Source organism: Sciurus vulgaris (genome assembly GCF_902686455.1).
Source record: "Sciurus vulgaris genome assembly, chromosome: 16".
NCBI lineage: Eukaryota > Metazoa > Chordata > Mammalia > Rodentia > Sciuridae > Sciurus > Sciurus vulgaris.
The window spans coordinates 52,676,954-52,696,664 of record NC_136477.1 but is presented as its reverse complement, the minus strand read 5'-3'; the positions used below and the strand labels follow the sequence as shown (position 1 = coordinate 52,696,664).

The window sequence follows — 19,711 nt, the reverse complement described above, 5'->3', positions numbered from 1 at the left end:
ATATAAACTACTAAATAGTCACCATTTTAACAGCCTTCAATACATGTTTTCAAGACTAATTTCTAGACCACTCAATAGAATATGTATGAAACTAGAACAGGGAAAGGATAAAAATAAGTTGTAATGATAATAAATTAGTATAATATATACCATATGGAGGGTGCCATACTCCCAATGTCCCTAAAACAATCTGTTTCCACTAGTTATCCTTGATTAATAATTAATAATATTGTCTCTTGTGTGTTCTAATTCAGAATAAAAATTATACAGTGATAAAGGTATGGGTTAGCAATTCTGACACTGCTTTATGTGTATACTTGGATTAAATAAATAAATATACTGTGGATAAGGAGGGCCAGGTTGCTCACTGTGGAAAGAAGAAATTACAAACAAGGATAAGGGGAAACTAAAGTAAACTCTAGTTCTGGGCTAGAATCAGAGGTATCTGAAGGAGGAAACAATGATAGACATCTAGAGAGACAAATAATAGAAAAAAAAAGTGTAGATGTATCTCTATGTTTGTGCTACTATACATGTATTTCCTAACTGTGAATTGAAAGATAATACAAATAATGACATCCAGTAGCAATAAGCAAGCACCCAAAGCTTGGTTTCTAAATGTCATCCTCCAGTTGAAAAAAAAAAAAAAAAAAAAAAAAGAATAAGAGTTGCATGGAGAAATGACTACAATTTTGGGGAAAGAAAAATAAAAGTCTGGAAAATCTTATGATGCCACAAAGTAAGCAAATGGTCAAAAAATGATAAGGTATGTTGAAAAGGCATGGAAGACAACTATAAGATCTCCCAGTGGCCACACTTCAAACAATAGGAGCAATACAATAAGTAAGAAGAATAATGAATTATAAATCACTGACAATATAAATATTCATGAGTTCACAAGAAAGACAGAAAGGAAGGAAAGAAGGAAGGAAGGCAGGCAAGCAGGCAGGCGGGCAAGGGAGGGACAGATCTTCCTTGAAGCAGAAATCTAATCAATAAATACAGAAAAAAATGATGAAAACAGAAAATCACCATTAGACAAACATTATAAAATAACCATGACAAACACTGTAATCACTGATGAATGCTAAAATTTCCATGATGAGAAATGGTATCTGCACAAACTCAAAGACTTCCCCTTTAAAATTCTTATTAATTACAAAATGGAAAACAGTAATATTACTAGCAGATACCACTTTATTTAACTAACTGGTCAAAGTTAACATCATCGGTCTTAAAATTTCAATATTATGTATCCTTTACATCATTCCTGACTTTATTCCTGACATTCTTGCCAAATCCACATAAATTCAATCCAATCACGTGAACGAAAACAAATCCAAATTGAAGAATATTCCACAAAATAACTGACTTGAAATACATGTTCTTCAAAAGTATCAGGTCAAAAGAACAAATTTTTAAAAAGAAGTATCAAATCCATGAAAGATAAAGGAATGAGGAATTGTCATACACTGAAGGGGACTATGGAGACATGACGAATAAATGCAATGTGACAATCAAAATCACCGTAAACTGAAAGTGAAGACCTGAAGAGAGCCAGAGAAGACAAGTCCCACATTCTATATGAAATTCTTTCTTCTAGTTGCTACACTGTTTTACTTCTGAATGGTTACTACTATCCTGAATGTAACTGCAATACCACTCATGTTTTGATGCTATCAGTATGATTATTTTTCTGTGTAGGGTTTCTACTGCTAAACATTGCTTATGAGATTCATTCACACCATTATGTATAAGGATACTCTTTTCATTGCTCTATAGTATTCCACTACACAAATCTACCAGAGTATATCCATTCTACTATTACTAGTGCTAGGTGTGGAGGCAGTTCATAGTTTTGAGAGGCTACAAATAATGTCATGAACATTTCTATATGTCCCTTGGTACAAGCACACATTCATTTCTATAAGAGAAATTGCCAAGCTGTTTTCCAAAGTAGTCATATCAATTCACTCCCATATTTTATTCACTCTATATTTTGGGAGTTCAGTTCTTTGAAGGTTATTTGTGCTGCAAATAACTTCTCATTTTCATGATGGTGTCTTTTGATGAACTTGAGTTCTAAATTTTAATGTAGTCTAACTTGCCTGTATTTTAAATTAATGCTTTCTCCGTATTTTTAAACAAAGCTTGTCCTACCTCTACAGGTCACAGATATGATATATTACTGTCTAGAAGTCTTTCATATTTAAAACTCATATCCACCTAGAATTAATATGTGGTTGGAGTTAGGTAGGATCAGGTTTTATTTATTTCAATGTTTATACAAAAATCAGCACCTTTCCTAACCACTATATATTTCTACCTTTGTTTAAATGAAGTGTCCCTACAAAAGTCTATCTGCTATTGATTTATTTTTCCTTAGAGCACCACTTTACTACCTTAATTAAGTTTGATATGTAGCATAGCCAGTATTCATATTTTTTTAGTCTTCAGATATGTCTGGTAGTCCTTGGTCCTTCATACATCCTATAATATAAACATCAGAATTAGCCTGCCAATTTCTACCTAAAAATTTTAGGGGGAATTTAGTTTGGGTTGCAGTTAATCTACACACTTATTTGGAAAGAAATGACATCTTTACAATAGCAATTATCTGATTGATTACTTTAAAAAGTATATTCCTTTATATATATCTTTAACTTACATTAATAAAGGTTTGAAATTTCTTTGTAAATTTTTGTTACATTTATTCCTAGATATTTGATATTCTTCAATGTTATTATATTTTCATTTAGTTCAAAATAATTCTAAATTTCTCTTGAGATTTCTTCCATAATCCATGTTATTCAGAAGTGTGCTGTTTGATCTATAATATTTGGGAATTTTTCACCTCTCTTTCTGTTACTGATACACAGTTTTAATTCCACTGTGGTCCTAAAGCAGAAAGTGTATGATTTCTATTCTTATTTTAAATTTATTAAAGCGTTTTATGGCCCAGAATGAGGTCTATCTTATTTAATGTTTCATGTGAGCTTGACAAGAATGTGAATTCTGCTGTTACTAGATGAGGTATTGTATGGATGTCTGTTATATCCAGCTGGCTGAGTGTTGTTGAGCTCAATTGTCCTCCTTACTGATACTCTGCCTGATAAACCTGTTCATTTCTGATAGAAGGGTACTGATTTCTCCAACTATAATATTGGATTATTCTGCCTCTCCTTGCAGTTCAATGAATTTTGTCTTTTTTTTTTTTTTTTTTTTTTTTTTTTTTAATTTGGGTACTAGGGCTGGGGTTGTAGATCAGTGGTAGGGCGTTTGCCTAGCATGTATGAGGCACTGGGTTCAATCCTCAGCACCACATAAAAATAAATAAATAAAATAAAGATATTGTGTCCATCCAAAACAAAAATATTTAAATAAATAAATAAAGATTTGGGTACTGGGAATTTAACCCAGGGGTACTATACCACTGAGTTACATCCACAGTTTTCACCTCACATATTTTGATGCTCTTTTGTTAAATCCATATATGTTAAGAATTGTTGTATCTTCTTTGCTTCTTTTTTTGTATGTGTGATGCTGGGGATTTGAACCCAGGGTCTTGTGTTTGCAAGGCAAGCACTCTACCAACTGAGCTATAACCCCAGCCCTGTTATATCTTCTTATGGAACTGACCTCTTCCTCATCAAGTGATAGCCTACATACCTGATGACTTTCTTGCTTTGAAGTCTGCTCTATCTGAAATTAACATAACTATTCCCACTTTCTTTTAACTGGTATTAGTATGTATGTATATAGTATGTATGTATCTATCTGGTACTAGGGATTGAATCCAGGGGCACTTTAACAGGGAGTTACTCTCCAGTCCTTTTTACTTTTCTATTTTTTTAATTTTATTTATTTATTTATTTACTTACTTACTTACTTACCAACCAGGGATTGAGCCCAGGGGTACTTAATCACTGAGTCACAACCCCAACCCTCTTTTGAATTTATATTTAGAAATAGGGTTGAGTTGCTTAGGGTCTCACTAAGTTGCTGAGGTTCAATTTGAATCACAATATTCCTGCCTTTGCCTCCTGAGCCACTGGGATTACAGGAGTGCACTACCATGCCCAGCTTATCCATTTAGTTTTAATCTATATTTTTCATATTTAAAGTGGTTTTCTTGTAGACAACACATAGTTCTATCTTGTTTACTGATCCACTCTAACACTCAACTGGTATATTTAGACCTCTGACATTCGAAGTGTTACTAATAAGAGTTAGATTAATATCTATCATAAACAGGGCTGTGGGATAGCTCAGTGGTAGAGTACATTTTTAGCATACACAAGATCCTGGATTTGATCCTCAACACATGTGCGTGCGCACGCGCGCGCACACACACACACACACACACACACACACACAATCTACCACTTAATATACATTACTGTTTTGGATATGTTACCTTATTCTTAGTTCCTATTTTTATCTTCAATTCTTTTACTGTCATTTGTGGTTATTAACAGGCAACTTATATGATTCCATTTGATCATCTCTCCCCTTCCTTTTTTTTTTTTTTTTTTTTTTTGTGGTACTAGGGACTGAACTCAGGACTTCACACATGTTAGGCAAATACTCTAACACTGAGCTACATTCCCCAGCTCTGTTCTTCTTTCTTATTGTATCGGGCTTTTTTTTTTTTTTTTTTACCTTTTTTAATAGTTGCCCAAAAAGATACAATATACATTTAAAGTAATTCCAATCCATTTCTTAAATAACACTATACTGCTTCGTGGACAGTAGGAGAACCTTATAATTCTAATTCTAATTTCACTTCTAATTCTTGTATCATTCTAAACCCTTGTATCATTGCTGTCATTTCATTTCATGTATATAGAGGCACACTTACACAATATATTTGTACATAAACATACATAATTGAATGCATTGTTGTTGTGATTATTTTGAGCACTGTTATCTGTTAGTTCAATTAAGAATAAGAAAAATTAAAGATTTTATTTTACCTTTTTTTATTCCTTCTCTAATGCTCTTCCATTTTTTTCTTCCTCAGAAACCATGCAAGCAAGAAGAAAGTAGAGTGAAATATTTAAAGCATTCAAAGCAAAAAGCCACCAACCTAGAATTCTGTATCAAGAGAAATTATCTTTAAGAATTGAAGAAGAAATACATTCTTAGACAAACAAAAATTGAGGAATTTTGTCACCAGTAGGCCTTCCTTGCAAGAACTACTAAAAGAAATTCCTTAGAAAGAAACGACTATTTGATATAGGTCAGAAACTCAGAGCTACATAAAGGAAGAGCACTGGAGAAGGAATAAAAGGTAAAATAAAATTTTTAATTTTTCTTATTCTTAATTGAACTAACAGATAACAGTTTTTCAAAATAATAATAGTAACAAAGTAGTTGTTGACTATAGCTTAGAATATTATAGCTTATAAATGAGTAAATGACAGCAATGTTATCAAGTACTTGAGGGAGGAATTGAGAATACTCTGTTAAAAGGCATTTGCACTACCTGCAATGTGGAATAGTGTTACTTAAGAGACTGAATAGGTTGTAAATGTATATTGCAAACCCAAGAACATACTACCAAATTTTTAAAGAAGAAAAATGATATCCTAAGAATGTAGTGCTAAGTGAACTAAAACAAAAAAGGACAAACAAGTATCATAATTTCACTATGTGAGGTACACAGAAAGTACAATAAAGGCTCCCAGGGACTATGAAAAGGAGGAAATGGGAAGTTACTGTTTAATGTGTACCAAGTTTCTGCTGGAGACATTATAGAAGTTCTGCAGATAGTTGTACAACACTGTGAATGTACTTAATGCCATTGAATTATACATGTAAACATTAAATAGTAAACTTTATGTATCTTTTATCAAAATAATTTGTTCTAATTTAGTGGTTGCTGAAGAGTTTTAAATATGCATCTTTAATCAGTTGGAGTCTAGTTAAACGTATTTTACCACTTCTTGTATATATAGATCTTACAAGGATATATTCCAAATCCTCCCACCCATTCTTCATACTACTGTAGTTATATATACTATAAACGCACAATATATTTCTACTATTTTTGCTTCAAAGTAATCTTTAAGAAAAAATGACCACACATGCATGCTCTTTTCCATCATTTTCATATTTCTTTGAATATATTCTGTCTTATCAAGTTCCCCTGTCTTAAGAACTTCCTTTAACAGTTTCTGTAATCCAGGTCTGTTGGTAACGAATTTTCTTAACATTTGTTTTCCTGGGGGAAAAAGTCTTTATTTTTTCCTTCAGTTTCGGATGAAATTTTTACTGGGTTGACATTTGTTTTTTCTTTCAACAGTCCTACTCCACTGTCTTCTAGGTTACATAGTTTCTGTGGAGTTTCACTGTAATTATTTGTTCCTCTCTATGTAATGTGTCTTTTTTCCTTTGGCTGCCATTGAAATTTTATTTCCCTCTGATTTTCAGTGTTTGAATATAATATGTCTGGGTGGGTTCTGTTAGACTGTTTAGTATTTATTCTCATTTGTGTTCCCCAGGCTTCTTGGATCTGTTATGTATTATCTTTCTTTCCTTTGGAAAATCATTTGCCATTAAGTCTTCCTCCCTCTATACTCCTTCCTCCCTCTGAGACTCCAGGTATATACACTATCCCACAGCTTGTGGGTGTTCTGTCTTGTCCTCCCCCCCCCCCAACCCCACTTTTTTCTCTTCGTTTTTCAATCTAGGAAACTTCTGCTGATTTATCTTCAAGTCTACAGATCCTTTCCTCAGTTGTCAAGTCTACTGATTAGCCTGACAAAGGCATTAATCAACTCTGCTATTAAGTCCTTCATTTGTATTATTTCCATTTCATACTTTCTAATAGTTTTTTCTCTGCTGAAATTCCTTTTCTGTTCATGCATGCTCTCCAAGGACGAATTGTGCTATATCCTTTAACATATTGATCATAGTTATTTTAAATTCCCTATGTGATATTCCAACATCTGGGTCACATGACTCTGGTTCTGTTAATTGCTTGGTCTCTTGACAGTTTTTTGTTTTTCTCTCGCTTCTTTATGTGCCCTATAATCTTTGGCTGAACATCACGTATAGAACAGTCAAGACATAGTCAAATAAATAGTGTTTATGCCTGGAAAATGGGTATGTTTCTTCTTTTCGTGGGTCTTTAGTTCAAGGGAAAAAGTTAAGTCAATCTAATAAAGAGTGGAGATGGGTCTGGAGTTTGTTGTTGCTATGGTTATTCATAGTGTACCACAGGCTTCAAATTCCTGTAGCATCATCTAGTATTTAGGGTACAAGCTCATTTGCCAGAGGGTCTTTTTTGTCAATGCCTGCTGCTCTATCCTTGGGACTCTGGTCTTCTCTTTGTGACTGCGCCTCAGAAACTGTCTATCCACACAGTTGCCTCTACCCCTACAACAGACTTCTGTTACTCAACACTTTCTAACCTGATGGGGTAAGGGACAAGTAAGGAGGAACATTCTTATATTCAACCTCAGTTTTAAGGTTTCTGTCCCTGAGTCTTAGGGTAAGAACTTCTCAATGATCCTACCCTTATCTCAACTGCAGGGAATTGCTAATGCTTCAGCATGTACTCCTACCCCTCCCCCAGGAACAGAGGGCTTTTGTTTTCTTCTATTCTATTCCCCAAGCTGCCCTGAGTTGATAGGGCTTATACTCCTTCCCCTAATAGCTTAAAGTTTTTGTTCTACAATATTCGGAGAGAGTTCAGTGCCTTTCCCATAGTGATTGTTGTTATTGTTGTTTTTCCCACCAGAATATACCATGAGGAGGGCTTCTTCACTCTTTTAGACCCTTCTTCCCAAATATGATTTATCTCCAAATTCCTTCTTCAGTTTTGTTTTCCCTCCTTAGACTGGGCAATTTATAAACAACAGCAATCTACTGCTCACAATTTTGGAAGCTAGAAAGTTCAAGATCTTCTACCAGCAGATTCAGTGTCTGGTGAGGGCTGCTCTGATTCACAGATGACTTCTTACTGTGTCTTCACATGGTAGAAGGGGTAAATTCTCCCAGATCTTTTTTATTTTTTTTCCTCTTTCCACATTATTTTATTGGTGCATTTTAAATATACATGATGGGTTTTGCTGCTACTTATTTGTACATGCAAACAATATAACAATATAATTTGGCCAATATCACTCCCCAGCACTTTCCTCCTCTCTCCCCACCTCCCACTTCCTGTTCCCTTTTCTCTACAGATCTCCTTTTAATTTTCATATGCTCCTCACCCCATCTTTCTTTTCCTTTTTCCTCTTTCACATATGAGAGAAAACATACAACCCTTGACCTTCTGAGCTTTCCCTTGCATCCATTTTCCTGCAAATGACATAATTTCATTTTTTTTATGACTGAATAAAACTCCATTGTGCATATATGCCACACTTTCTTTATCCATTCATCTGTTGATGGGCACCTAGGCTGGTTCATAGTTTGGCTGTTGTGATTTGTGCCACTATAAATATGAGTAAGCATGTAACACTGTAATATTATGGCTTTAATTCTTTAGGATAAATACTGAGGAGTGGTATAGCTGGGTCACATGGTGGTTCTCTGTCTTTTGAAGAACTTCCATACTGATTTCAATAGTGGTTGTACCAATTTACAGCCCCACCAAGAGGGTAAAAGTAATCCTTTTTCTCCACATCCTCTCCAGCATTTATTATTACTAGTGTTCTTGATGACTGCCATTTTGACTGGTGTGAGATGAAATCTCAGTGTAGTTTTGATTTGCATTTCTCTAATTGCTAATGATGTTGAACGCTTTTTCATATACTTGTTGGCCATCTGTATTTCTTCTTTTGAAAAGTTTTTAATTCATTTGCCCATATGTTAGTAGGGTTATTTGGTTTTTTTCAGTTCTTTATATACTCTAGACATTACTCCTCTGTCCAAAGAGTAGCTAGCAAAGATTTTCTCCCAGTATGTAGATTTCTCTCTTCACATTCCTAACTGCTTCCTTTACTAGGCTGAGGCTTTTTAATTTGATGCCATCCCATTTATTAACTCTTGGCATTATTTCCCAAGCTTTAGGGGTCCTACCAAAGCAGTTGCCTGTGCCTATTTGCTGGAGTGTTGACCCCAAGTTTCCTTCTAGGAGTTACTAGTTTCTGGTCAGACCTCTTTTATGAAGGTACCAATCACCTCCCAATGGTCTCACCTTTCCAGATATTGCCATGCTGGTAATTAGGTTTCAACATACGAATTTTGGGTAGAAACAAACTTCAGACAACAGTGAAGTAATCAGATTATATGAGGCCATAGGGTGAAGCCCTGATTCAACATAATATTTTTATTAAGTACCGGAGTGTGGCTGCGGTTGTAGCTCAGTGGCAGAACACTTGCCTAGCATGTGTGAGGCACTGGGTTCAATTCTCAGCACCACATAAAAATAAATAAAGGGATTATGTCCATCTATTAAAAAAAAAAAAAAGAAGTACCAGAGAACTCTAATATAGATCTGTACACATGATTCCCTCCCACCCTGCTCCCCAGGTTATGTGAAGACACAGCAAAAAAACAGACACCTGAAGGGAAGAAGTGTATCCTCACCAGAAATTGATCATGCATTCTGATTTCAGTCTCCAGAACTGTTGAGAAAATAAATTTCTGTTGTTTAAGCCACCCAGTCTATGATATTTGGCTGCCCAAGCAGACTAAAACAAATACGAAATAAAGTAATTTTAAAATAATTAATTTCATGTGTTGTAAAAGGGAGTTTAAGGAAAACAGTTTAAAAACCAAGTCTAGGTATGAATTATTAACAAAATTGGGGATATTTTCTTACATTCTAGTTATTACATAGGGCAAATGTGCCGTCCCTTGGAAAAGCATTAAACAGAGCTGTTAGGACATAAAATTGAGCTACATAGGCCACTAATATGCCCCAATGTATGACATACTTATGTTTCTGCTTAACAAGAGGGAAATGGCACCGAAATTACTTTCAATGAGAAAATCAATAGTCATAAAAAGCAATAAAGTAAAAGAAAATAATTTTCTTCCATTTATGAAAAGAATTATTTGCAAAATTACAAAGTAACATCCATGACCAGTCAACAAGGTAAGTAATATACTGAGAAGCAGAAAGAATTAAAAAACCAAGAAGGATTTTAGAATGTGTCAAGTTTTGTCAATAAGAATGGTGGGAAGAAGGAAAAGGTGATTCAACTTAAAACAATTCCAATTCTCTAATGATGACACAGCAACTAAAAGGAAAACGATAAAACAGTAAAGCAATTACTTATTGCTTACATGTTTAAAAGACCCATAGGGAACTGCTGTGGACCCTGTCTCTTCTAGATAATCTTCCCAACTTAATTCCACTTCTTCCATACCAGATCCAGCATCTGAAATCAAAAACAAAACAAAACAAAAAACAGGTGAATCTCAATAAAAGAAAACTCAAGGTACAAAACTTAAAATTATAGCAATCTAACTTACAGAATTTACTTCAGGACAAGTTAGTTGATTTTGCACAAAAGGATTAAGTAATTTTTTTCATTGTTGTTTTAATGCAGGTTTCCTTAGTGCTCTGAATGTCAATGGGTTTCAACAGAACAAAAGTTTGATATGCTGTCTAGCTGGAGAGACACCAAATCTGAAGTTCACCCAAGTAAATCATATAATACAAAGATGGGGGAGTATAAAACTATTATATTCATTTTGACTTGCAAATTAGTATCTAATACCAAACGTTTAGGCTACTTACTACACATTTCAAACTTAAATTTTCAATCTGGTTCTTTCTAAGTATTCTCTGAGTAAAGATACTGTTAATCATGTTTTAGCTTAATACCAAAAAAAAAAAAAAAAAAAAAAGTGAAATTATCCTTCCCCTTTCTTTCACACCTTGTGTCCAATTAATAAAAAAATTTGTAGCTACTACCATCTTTAAAACATCCCAAATCCAATAATTTTGCATCCTATCAATTACTATCTCTAGTCCACAGTACCTTTAATCTTTCAATCATACTTAAATAAGAGCTAAAATCTTTCAAAGATTACAAGGTCCTACATGAGCTAACTCCTAGTCACATACCCTTCTATTTTGTCCCCAGACTTTCACTGCTCACTGTACTCAGGTGACAATGAGTTTCTTGACATTTTTATACTGTGTTTTCTGCAAGCTCTCTGCATTTGGTGTTTCAAAGATTCACCTTCCAGGAGAATCACACCTTCATTTCATTCAAGTTTCTATTCAAATGTTGTTGCCTCTTCAGTACCCATCTAAAAGGGCTCTGCTTCCACTGTCTTCATAGCACTCATTCCTACTTGACCACACACCATGTCTTTTAATCTTCCCTACTAGATCATAAACTCTATGAAGAAAGGAATTTTACTTCAGTCACTCTTAAATTTCTGTCACCTGGACTCAAAATACCTGGTATATAGTAGACACACACATGTATTTACTGAGTGAGCAGTAGATACCAAAAAAAAAAAAAAAAACTTGTTGGGTAAGCAAGGTTCAAATATCTACAATCCAACAACCCTACTTCATGTAAACTACTGAAGAGCAAAATTAAAAATACAAAAAAAAAAAAAAAAGAGCAAAGAGGGTTTTATGTTTGTTCACTACTACATCCTCCTGCCTAAAACAATGCGTGGAACACAGCAAATTCTCAATAAACAGTTGTTGAATGAGTGAGTAAATTCTAGGGGAAGCCATGCTTCCAATGAACATGAGGTGGCAAATAAGAGAATATTCACCATAGCACTATTTGTAATATTTAAGGACTGGGAGCAATTGGTAGGATGATGAACTGTGGCAGTTCTTTAATGGAATGCTACTACATAAGCAGTTCGTGAAATTAATGAACTACCATTGACATAGATAAATCTTAAATTTAATAAAACATCAAGCAGAAAAGATAAGTACAGAATGAAAAGCATAGCTAGAAACAATTCAGGCTTCAAAACAAAACTTGCAGCATCATGTTTATGAATACATGCATATCAATAAAGAAAATGAAAATAACAATGGGAAGAATATACATGAACTTTAACAATGTTACTTTTGGGGAAAGTGAGAAAAAAACATCATTAGAAAGAAAGTACAAAAGAGAATTTAACTGCAGTGTTTTGTTTCTTTTTAAAAATAGACACACATGAAAAGATGTTCAACATTATTAATCATAGGGAAATGTACACTAGAACTACCATGAAATGCCTTCTCACACATATTAGGATAGATATTATCAAAAAAGCAGAAAATGATGAGAGTTGGTGAAGATGGGGGAAAAAATTAGTATTCTAATGCACCGCTGGTGAGAAAGTAGTCACTGTGGAAAACTGTATGATAGCTTCTCAAAAATTGTTTATTTTAATTATCAGATGGTCCAATAATTCCACCTCTGTATCTATATCCATAAGAGCTGAAAGCAGGAACTCAAGCAGTATTTGGTACATGAATGTTCACAGTAGCTATATTCAGGATAGTCAAAAGGTAGAAGCACCCCCAAGTGTCCACCAAAGGATGAAAGGATAAACAAAAACATGAAATACATACAATGGAATATTCATCTTATAAAGATAGGAAATCTTGACACATGCTACAATACAACATAAACATGGATGAATCTTGAGGACATTATGCTAAATAAAATAAAACCAATCCAAAAAGTCAAATGCTATCAATTCCATTTATGTGAGATACCTATAGTGGTCAAATTCATAGAATAGATAGTAGAATAGTGGGAAAAGAGAAATGAAGAATTGTTTAATGGGCACAGAGTACCAAATTGGGAAAATGAAAAAAGTTCTGGAGACGGATGGCAATAATGATTGTACTACAGTGTGAATGTACTTAATGTCACTAAACTGTACACTTAGAAATGGTTAATACGGCTAGGTGCAGTGGCACACACCTACAGTACCAGTCAACTGGAAACTCAGACAGGAGGATCACAAGTTGGAAGCCAGCATGGGCAACTTGGTGAAACTCTGTCACAAAATAAAAAACAAAAAGGGCTGTGATGTAGCTCAGTGACTCAGTGGTATAGTTCTTGCCTAGCATGGATGAGGACCTGGATTCAATTCCCAGTACCACAAGGGGGGGAACCTAATTTGATGACATTTATATTACAGATATTTAACAACAAAAAATGGAAATATTGAAAATGTTAAAATTTACTAAAAATTTTTGGTAGGTTCATGGCTGTTACATTTTTTTCCATACATTTTTTTCATTAGAAATATAAGCCAATAAGCCAATAAGGGGCTGAGGTTGTGGCTCAGTGGTAGAACATTTGCCTAGCACTGGTGAGGCACTGGGTTCGATCCCAAGCACCACATAAAAAACTAAACAAACAAAATAAAGGTATTGCATCCATCTACAACATATATTCACACACACACACGTATGTATATAAAACAAGCCAACAAGGATCACTCTGAGAACAACATGGAAGAATAGGCCTATGGAAAGACAACTGCCATTATTAAAACATAACTAGGCTGAGAACTCATAGTCCTAAGTAAAGACTCTAATTCCACAAATGGCAAGTTTATTTAAAGATTCAAAAAAATGACAATAAAACTGATGAATTAATTAACTAAATCGCATATTATAAGCTACTAAAACTGGAAGAAATAAGGCTAATGACCTGATGGAAAAATAAGCAACATACATGAAAAGAGAGCTACCCAAAAGAAATGCAAATTGTCCTTTAATATATGAAAAGATATGCAAATTTTCTCATTTTACGAGAAATGCAAATTAAGGCTACACTGAGATACTGAATTGGAAAAATTTCAAAAGTCTGACAATTTATTCTAAGGTGAAGTTACTGTAGTTAAACTGGTAAAGCACAGTATTAAAACCCCTATTGAAGAAAACTTAGCAATATCTAGGAACATGACGTATGTATTTACCTTTTGATCCAGCAATCCCACTTCTAGGACTCTATCCCAAAAATATGCTGGCAAAAATACAAAAGACATATGTACAAAGCTATTTATTTCAGCACTACTTGTAATATCAAGACTGGAAAAAAGCCAAATGTCCATCAATAAGGAACTAATTGAATAAATACGGTATATCCATTGAGTCTACACATCAAAACCAAGACATCTAGTTTTATACAGTTGTAAAAAGCAATGAAAATGATCTCTATATATTCATGTAGAGTAATCACCAAAGTATATTAAGTGAAACCACAGAATGGGTTTTTTTTTAAATCTCTACTTTTTGTTACAAAATGGGAGATGAGTGCAACTATTCAGAAACATACTTAAACTGAAAGAAAAAAATTACAAATGAACTCAAACAAATGAGTCTTTTGGTTGCAAGATAAAAACATAAACAGGATTTCTTTAAGTCACATTAAAATATAATACTATGACTGCAAACTCCATTGGAATATATTTAAAGGCAAAACCTTAAGAAATTTTAAGCAGTACATTATTATCCTATTGACAACTGGCAACTTGGTATTGTTATTTTGAAACATCTATAGAATTATTACAGATAAAAACAAATTAGTAACATTAACATCACTAGGAAACAAAACATTTCCAAAAGAGTAGAAGCATAAAATTGTAATAAAAACCCTGTAATTTTGAAAACAATGAGAAAAAAAAAAAAAAAAAAAAAAAAAAACCCTGTAATTTTAAGTTAAAATTGTAATATCAGTATGAACCATGATTTTCTTTTCTCTTCAAAAGATGTGTATTTACTTGCATGTCTGTGGATGACATCCCATAAAAAGAACACAGGAAACCAATCTGAAAAAATTCTCACTGCTCCAGAAAGGCCAATTTAACCATCAAATTGATGGTGATAGCAATGGAGTCAAACTCATCAACTGCACATACGCACATAATCCACAAGTTAATAATAATATTTATAACAACTTGGGTGCAGTGGCACATGTCTATAAGTCCAGCAATTGAGGAAGCTGAGGCAGGAGGATCACCAGTTCAAAGCCAGCCTCAGCAACTTGGTGAGATGATGTCTCAAAATAAAAAATAAAAAGGGTTGGGGATGTGGCTCCCTGGTTAAACACCTCTTGGTTCAACCCCCCGTACCTACCTGCCCCTGCAAAAAAAAGAAAAAAGAAATCAATTCTGAAATGGCATAGTAAATACTTCAGTGAACACACTTTCTCATAAAGGCAGCAAAAATACTGGCTGAACAATGAAGAGCAAACTTTTCAATGTTCTCTAATAAAAGATACACCTGAAAGGCATCTATTCAAAATAAGTTGCTGAACCTTGCTTAAGGCAGTGGAATGCAGCATTTTAAGTTGCAACTATTCCCCACCCTTTCCCTCTCCACCTCAACAAGAAAATTTTAGAATTGAAACTACAATAACCAAATTTTTAACAGAAACTCTACAGATAAGTGCAATAGCAGAATGAAGCAGAAGAAGTAAAATTGAAGATAGAACAACAGAAAATAATCTACAAAGAGCAAACAGACCCAAAAAAAAAAAAAAATGAAGAGACTAATGAAACTGTCTTACCCAATTTATTTAAGTTCCAGATGACAAAAAGAAAGATGGCAGGGTTTAAAAAAGTATTTGAAGAAATAATGACTGAAAGTTTTCCAGATTTGGCAGAAGATATAAGCCTATAGGTTCAAGAAGCTGAGAAGACCCCCCAACAAAATGACCCAAGGAAATCCATGCAAAGAAACAGCAGCATCAAACTTTTTAAAACAAAAAACAAAGAATATTGAAGTAACAAGAGAAAAACTACATTTTTCCTAAGCAGGTAAGTAGAGGTGGTTATCTCTTGCTGGGAAAAAGAGACTCCCATGACAGCACATTTCTCATGGAGGCCAGAAGAAAGTGGTACAATACTTTGCAAGAGCTGAAGGAAAGATGATGGAATGAGACAGACATCATTACCGTATGTACATGTATGACTACACAGTGTGACTCTACATTGTGTACAACCAGAGAAATGAAGTCGTACCCCATTTGTGTACAATAAATCAAAAAAATAAATAAATAAATAAAGTACAGTAAAACAAAGAGCTGAAGGAAAGAAAAAAACTTTCAACCCAGAATTCTGTATCCAGCAAAAATGTCCTTCAATAATAAATGCAGGGGCTGTGGTTGTGGCTCAGGGATAGTGTGCTTGCCGAGCACCTGTGAGGCACTGGGTTCAATCCTCAGCACCACATACAAATAAATAGATAAAATAAAGGTATTGTGTTCATCTACAACTAAAATATATATTAAAAAATAATATTAATAAATGGAGAGTCAGGTGCAATGACACATAACTGTAATCCCAGTGACCTGGGGTGGCTGAGACAAGAAGATCTCAAGTTGAAGGTCCACCTCAGCAACCTGGTGAGACCCTGCTTCAAAATATAATTTTTTTTCAAAAGGTCTGGGGATGTAGCTCAGTGGTAAAGTACCCCTGGGTTTCATCCCCAGTACCAAAATAATGATGATGATGAAGATGATGATGGTGATGTAATGGTGGTGGTAGAGAAGAAAGAAGTTGAAGTTGTTGAAGAAGAACAGAGAAGGAGGAGTACTGAGGAAATAAACATACTCTCAGACAATATTAAATTATAAAAATTTGTCACCAGTAGATCTACCCTTAAAAAAGACTAGAGGAAATTCTCTAAACAGAAATGAAGAGAATCTTGGAAAAACAGGCAAGAGTAAATGATAATTAAAATTTTTTAAATATTGAAAAATATAACACGATTTTCCTTTTCTTGAGTATTCTAAATTATGTCTGACAGTTTAAACAAAAATGTTAACAATGTCTAATGTGGTTCTTAAAATACACAGGGGAAATATTTAAGACAATTATCAATAACAGAAAGTAAAGGGATGTAAAGATAGGTAGAGTTTCTACACTTAAACCAATAAATGATGCTCTGTTTTATACATATAATGAATACCTAGAGCAGCCACCAATAATCTATGCAAAGGTATACACTCAAAAACACTACAGTTGGCGCTGGGATTGTGGCCCAGTGGTAGAACACTTGCCTAGCATGTGTGTGGCACTGGGTTAGATTCTCAGCAACACATATAAATAAATAAAATAAAGGTCCATCAAAACTAAAAATAGAATTAAATAAAAAACACTACAGTCAAATAAAAATGGAATTCTATAAAAATGTTAAAGCATTTCTAAGGAGAAAGCAGGGGGAAATCAGAAAAACCAAAAATTGAGAAAATAAAATTTAAAATGCGAGTTTGAGCCCTAACATACCGACAAGTACATTAAGCATCAATGGTATAAATACACCATTATAAAACCAAAAAATTTTTAAATGACTGTTCTAAAAAACATACTTCAAATATAATGATACTAGGAGGTTGAAAATAAAAGAATAAAAAAGATACTGTGCAAACATCAGTCAAAAGAAAGCAGGAATAGGTAAATCCATAGAGAAAGAAAGTAGGTTAAATGATTGTCAGAGGCTGAACAGGAAACAACCGTCAATCGCTTATTTTGGTGGTCATGAAAATGACCTAGAATTTGTAGTGACTGATGGTAGTTCAACTTTGTTAATATACTGAAAGTCATTGAATTGCATTGGGGGTGTAGCTCAGTGGTAGAGCACTTGCCTAGCATGTGTAAGGTTCTGAGTTCAATTCCCAGAGTTACAAAAACAACAACAAAATCACCACTGAATTATGCATTCTATGAGGGTGAATTTTGTGTCTGAAAATTACATCTCAAAAAATTATACTTCAATGAAGTTTGTTTAAAAAAACAACAATAAAAAAGCTTTATTAATTAAAAACAAACAAATGTATTATGAGTCCAAGATATGAAGAGATACTTCATCAACAAGAATTAATAATGCCAAATAGCACATGAAAAGATGTTCAACATCACTAGGCATTAGAAAATACAAATGAAGACCACAATAAGCTGTCACTACACAATTATCCAGATGGCTTAAATAAAAAAGTTACAATACCAAATGATGGTAAGCATGCAAAGTATCTCTCTCTTGAATTGCCGGTGAATGTAATCTCTAGAAAGTAGCCTGATGATTTTTTTACTAAACCTATAATAGAAAAATTGTGCTCTTTCGCATTTATCTTCCCAAAATTATGAATAAAATTATTCATAGCAACTTATTTGTAATAGCCAAAATCTGGAAAAAAAAAAAAAAAAACAAAATGTACTACTACAGATGAAGATTTAAACACACTATAATACTCCATGGAATAGTATTCAGCAACAAAAAGTAACAAACTGTTAACATATGCAAGAAATTCAAGGGATCTCAAGACTATTATTGTGAGAGAAAAAATACCTCAAAAGGTCTTCTACTTCTTTTATCTATGTATCAGTCTTTAAATTACAAACTTATAGAGATGAACAGCAGATGAATAGTGTTCTGGGTTTTAAAGAGGGAAGAGAGAAAGAGGGATAGATAATGGGAGTTCTTTGTGGTGATGAAATAGTTCTACATCTTGATTGAGAAGATGTTATAGGAGTCTACATGTGTGATAAAATGATACAGAACTATGTATACTTTAAACCAGTTATTAATGTTCTGGATTTTATATCATATTACAATTCCATGAGGAAACTCATGGGAGAAACTGGGTTAAGGGTACATAAGACCTGTCAACACTATCTTTGCAACTTCCATGAACCCATAATTATTTCAAAATAATTAGAAAGTAACCACCAAAATTAAAATGTTATTTTAAAAAAGAAGTCTCTTCATAAGAATGACTTACTTTTTCAGTAAACATCATTAGTAGTCTTTAGTGCCAGATTCTTTGCTTGGTGCAGCAATGAAAAATAACTGGCAACTTCAAAGAGCTTCCAGTTTAGCAGTACAAAGACAAGTCAGAAAACATAACATATGTGAGTAATACAATTCTGCACTATGAAGGATAACATCTGCTCAGCAAAACCAGTACCTGCATCAGGCTGCTGTTCCCCGTTCATCTCCACAACACATGGGCTCCTCCCCACTCAAAGGAAAAGCCTAATGATTCTGCTATGATCAGAAGATGACTTGCAGGTTTCAAGCGTCTGTCCAATGAACATCCAAGGGTCCAAATGAAAGTGCTGAAAAATCAAAGAGAATTCATCAACAGCCTGAAGCCAAAAGTGTTTACTTGTTCAAAAGACATGGCACTTGACTGGGTTGAGAGGTAAGATAAAACAAAAACACACTGGCAGAAAAGATGGGATTAGAGGAAAAACCTGACACCTTCTCTAATTCTGAAGATTCTGTATGAATATATGTTTGGAGAGAGGCAGGGAGGAAAGGAGAGGGAAGGAGGGAGAAAGAGGGAGAGAGGGAGAGAGAAGAAAAGGGAAAGGGATGGGAAGAGAGACCAAGACCTTGGTAAAATACCTGAAGATGATGACAAATTATAATATGTATATGAATCCTATCCTTTAAACTTAGATTACCACACTTGCTACCCATGATTCCTATCCACAAAAACTTCAATTTTTTTCCTTTTCACAAAAATGATTCCTAATGGTTTTGTGGGGTTGGCGGGGGGCGGGGGGGACACAACTTTCAGAGCTCTGGCTTACCTAGTGAATGAAATTCGGGCTATCATATATTATTTTATCTAGTTTTCTACTTCATTTCTCTAGGATATTATGCAGAACTAAATTTATCAACTATATTACTCCACAATTATTAAAAAAGAATCCCTCCAAAATGAGTTCTAAACTCATTTTTTAAAACAGCTTTATTGGACTATATTTCACATATCCAAATTTTGTTTTAAATGTACAATCTAATAACTTTTAG

The 19,711-nt window shown here is 34.0% G+C and overlaps 1 protein-coding gene across 5 annotated transcripts in view; it reads right to left on the bottom strand.

Moving 5' to 3' along the window:
• Positions 1 to 19,711, bottom strand: part of SFMBT1 (Scm like with four mbt domains 1) — a 157,996-nt gene that overhangs the window by 50,646 nt on the left and 87,639 nt on the right. For 4 of the 5 annotated variants that reach the window (XM_079115699.1, XM_079115696.1, XM_079115697.1 and 1 more), the window contains exons 2-3: positions 18,858 to 19,008; positions 10,246 to 10,340 (exon numbers count right to left, since the gene is read on the bottom strand). In XM_079115699.1, coding sequence (XP_078971825.1) covers positions 10,246 to 10,340; positions 18,858 to 18,885 — 123 coding nt within the window. In that variant the 5' untranslated portion in view covers positions 18,886 to 19,008. Of the gene's footprint in view, positions 1 to 4,976; positions 5,015 to 10,245; positions 10,341 to 18,857; positions 19,009 to 19,711 lie in introns of those variants that run through there. The other variant, XM_079115700.1, reaches the window with a different exon arrangement.